Genomic DNA, 3021 nt, shown 5'->3' on the forward strand with positions numbered 1-3021 from the left:
GTACTGGTGACTAGCCACAAGTTGAGGGAGAATAATGCTGTAAAATACTAGGGTATTTTTAATTAGATGTACCTCTTTCCTACTGTAATATAACTAATGCTAGGCAATAAGGAGACTGAGACCTCAAAATGTAACAGGGGATATATGCTAAATAATGTGTTTAAAGCACTATGGAATATGTCAGCGCTATAGAGGTGAGTAAAATAAATCTATACAATTAAAAAGGAAAAAATAGCACTGTATTACTTTGGAAGCTGTATGCTTATACATAGTGACACTATAGAAATGTCTTACAGAGAGGCTATTTTTATACATTCTGCCCTTAATATTACTTTTGGACAAATACAAGAATCATAATGCCAAAATTAAGAAACATTGTATTTAAGAATGTGATAACGTATAAAATAAGACCCCTAGAAACAATTATAAATAGCTCTGGTAAGGATTCTTGTACAATTTGCAGGCCATTAGCTTTGTCTTGGTAGGAATTCTCAGGAAGAATGTATGCATAGACCCTCCTTTATTGAATCCACACTTCTCTTTCATGGGCTTCCAGGTGCAAGTATCGATCTTGTAGAGCAAGGTCGTCACCCTGTTGAGAGTAAAGACGGTGTCTCCTCGGATAACAGCAGTGAAAAGGGCTCCCTTGCTGTTGACATATTGTCCAGAGAGGGTTGTCCACTGCTGAGTGCTGAGGTTAAAGTTCTCAATTGTGCAACGCAAAAAGTCATCAGATGGGCCATTTCTCATGATGTACAGGTTATCTCTGTGTCCCACCATGCAGTGACCATAGCTCTGGGGTCGCCTTATTGACGAGATAGGAATTAGCTCTTCTTTGTCAGTATCATATTCATAAATTATAGTTGTATCTTGTGGCTTCCAGAGGGAGACGAAAATTCTTCCCATGGCCTTTGTAGCAGGAGGGCCTGCCATAGGTTGTGGTAACTCCTTCCCAAAGGACCAAATCTGGGAGGATAAAGAATATTTCTCCACATAAGCCACAGGAACCCTCTCATACTCCCCCCCAAAGGCGTATAAATATCCTTCATGTCCTACTAGTGTCAATTCATAGCGGAGCTGTTGTGGGCAGGCAAACTCACTCCAGGTGTGGTTGTCTGGATCGTAACAGAAGCTTTTGTCCACTACTTGCTTGTTTGCTCCTCGAGCTCCACCTACAATGAAAACTTTATTGTTTAGAGTGGTAACACCAGCCAGAAATGTGCTGGCATTTTCTGGGATACACCCAAGACTCACCCATTGATTATCTTTCTCATTTAAGAAGCACATTGTTCTTGATGAATCTTCAAGGAACTCTATGGTAGGAGTGTGAGCACCCACTGCAACAAAGGTGCTGGGCATAAGAGAATCAATGTATTGAATGAGGTCTTTGGGCAAGCACTGTATCTCTTTTTCCAAAAGCTCATAAATATCTCTGATGTACAAGGCAGCTTCATGGAACAGGTCGAGCAGTCCATAGGTGGCAGCTGCTTCAAACATTACCAGACAATTGTCAGAGTCAATCAGATTGACCAAATGCTTCATAAGAAGTTCAACCTGTAAGAAGGCTGCACACTCCACAGCTTCCAAGATCTCGTCACAACTCAAGAGAGGCCTCTCACCTTCCAATATCCTTAATGTTATCAAGAAGCCCATTGCACCTAAATTGCATAATTGGATTTCATCTTGGGAACTCTCCCGCATTCCAGACTGGAAGAGAGCACGAAAATATTCACTGTGCCTTATCAACAATTCCTTGTCTGCGGTAAAAACCGTCCCATCTACGATAACACGAAGCGTGGCCATTATAACATCCGATAAAAAGCATAGGTATCCCAAGGCCGCTGTGTCTTTCTCCTCCTGATGGGTTTCTGTATGAATCTGTGCTGTGAAGGAGCTAACATGTCTTTTGCTAAAGATAGCATTGCCCATGTGATGGTATGCGCCAAGCATAGCAGACCTCCTGTTACTTCTGACAAAGCAGTTAATAGTGCCAGCTTTCTCTTAGCAGAGATCTGCCCTGTAATTCACATACATGATTACAAAGGTAAGACAAAACCTTCATACAATATAAATGTATGTATAGTGGTCATCTAACCGCACTGTGCTGTCATAGGATCTGGCCACGACATAACTGTATAATTTCTATTAAGAAGCCATATTCTGTTCCCTACTCTTAAATAAATTAGAACAAAAGTTTGTAAACGTTTTCCTAGTCCTATCTGCTGAAATATATTCCTATTTTGGTTTAAATAAGTATATAAGAGCCTAATTCTAAAATCATGGTTGCCAAACTTCAATAGTTTTCAGAAGAGATTAGGCATAAAAGCCCCACATTTAAGTAATGACCACAACAACCAGAAAACAACCTATTAATAATAACCAGATCCCCACATTTAGGCCCCATTCACACGTCCCCAATTCCGTTCCGCATTTTGCGGAACAGAATTGCGGACCCATACATTTCTATGGTGCCGCACGATGTGCGGCCCAGCTCCGGAAATGCGGACCTGCACTTCCGGGTCCGCATTTCTGTTCCCGAAAAAAATAGAACATGTCCTATTCTTGTCCGCAATAGGCATATTCTATTATTGCCGGCGGTGTGCGGTCCGCAAAATGTGGAACGCACATTGCTGTGTCCGTGCTTTGCGGATCCGTGGATCCGCAAAACACGTTACGGACGTGTGAATGGACCCTTACAGTGTCAGGATGTCCCCATACAAAGCAGTAAAACAAATAAAAGAGACAACACCCATGATGGTCCCCCTATTTTGCCACCAGTAGAGTCAGGCCTGGTATTAGTTTCCCCGTCCGTGCCCTTTTCTATGCCCTTGGGTGAGTTCCTAGGAAGAGGGATATTCTCACCACTCAATAATAATCCTATCTCAAAGGGCTCGACCTGAAGCACACAGCCAGGATAACCAAGGAGTGGCTCCGTAAGAAGCATATCAAGGTTCTGGAGTGGCCTAGCCAGTCTCCAGACCTAAATCCAATAGAACATCTTTGGAGGAAGCTGAAACTCTG

At 42.3% G+C, this 3021-nt stretch overlaps 1 protein-coding gene across 1 annotated transcript; it reads right to left on the reverse strand.

Moving 5' to 3' along the window:
• Positions 1–357: 357 nt before the first annotated feature.
• Positions 358–2000, reverse strand: KBTBD13 (kelch repeat and BTB domain containing 13). The gene has a single exon (XM_044283174.1). The coding sequence runs from the start codon at positions 1948–1950 to the stop codon at positions 424–426; it is 1527 nt and encodes a 508-aa protein (XP_044139109.1). The 5' UTR covers positions 1951–2000; the 3' UTR covers positions 358–423.
• Positions 2001–3021: the final 1021 nt, after the last annotated feature.

Source organism: Bufo gargarizans, chromosome 2 (genome assembly GCF_014858855.1).
Source record: "Bufo gargarizans isolate SCDJY-AF-19 chromosome 2, ASM1485885v1, whole genome shotgun sequence".
Lineage (NCBI taxonomy): Eukaryota > Metazoa > Chordata > Amphibia > Anura > Bufonidae > Bufo > Bufo gargarizans.

Coding starts and splice junctions, on each gene's coding strand:
- KBTBD13 (XM_044283174.1), bottom strand. CDS start 1,950: ATGCTTGGCGCATACCATCACATGGGCAATGCTATCTTTAGCAAAAGA.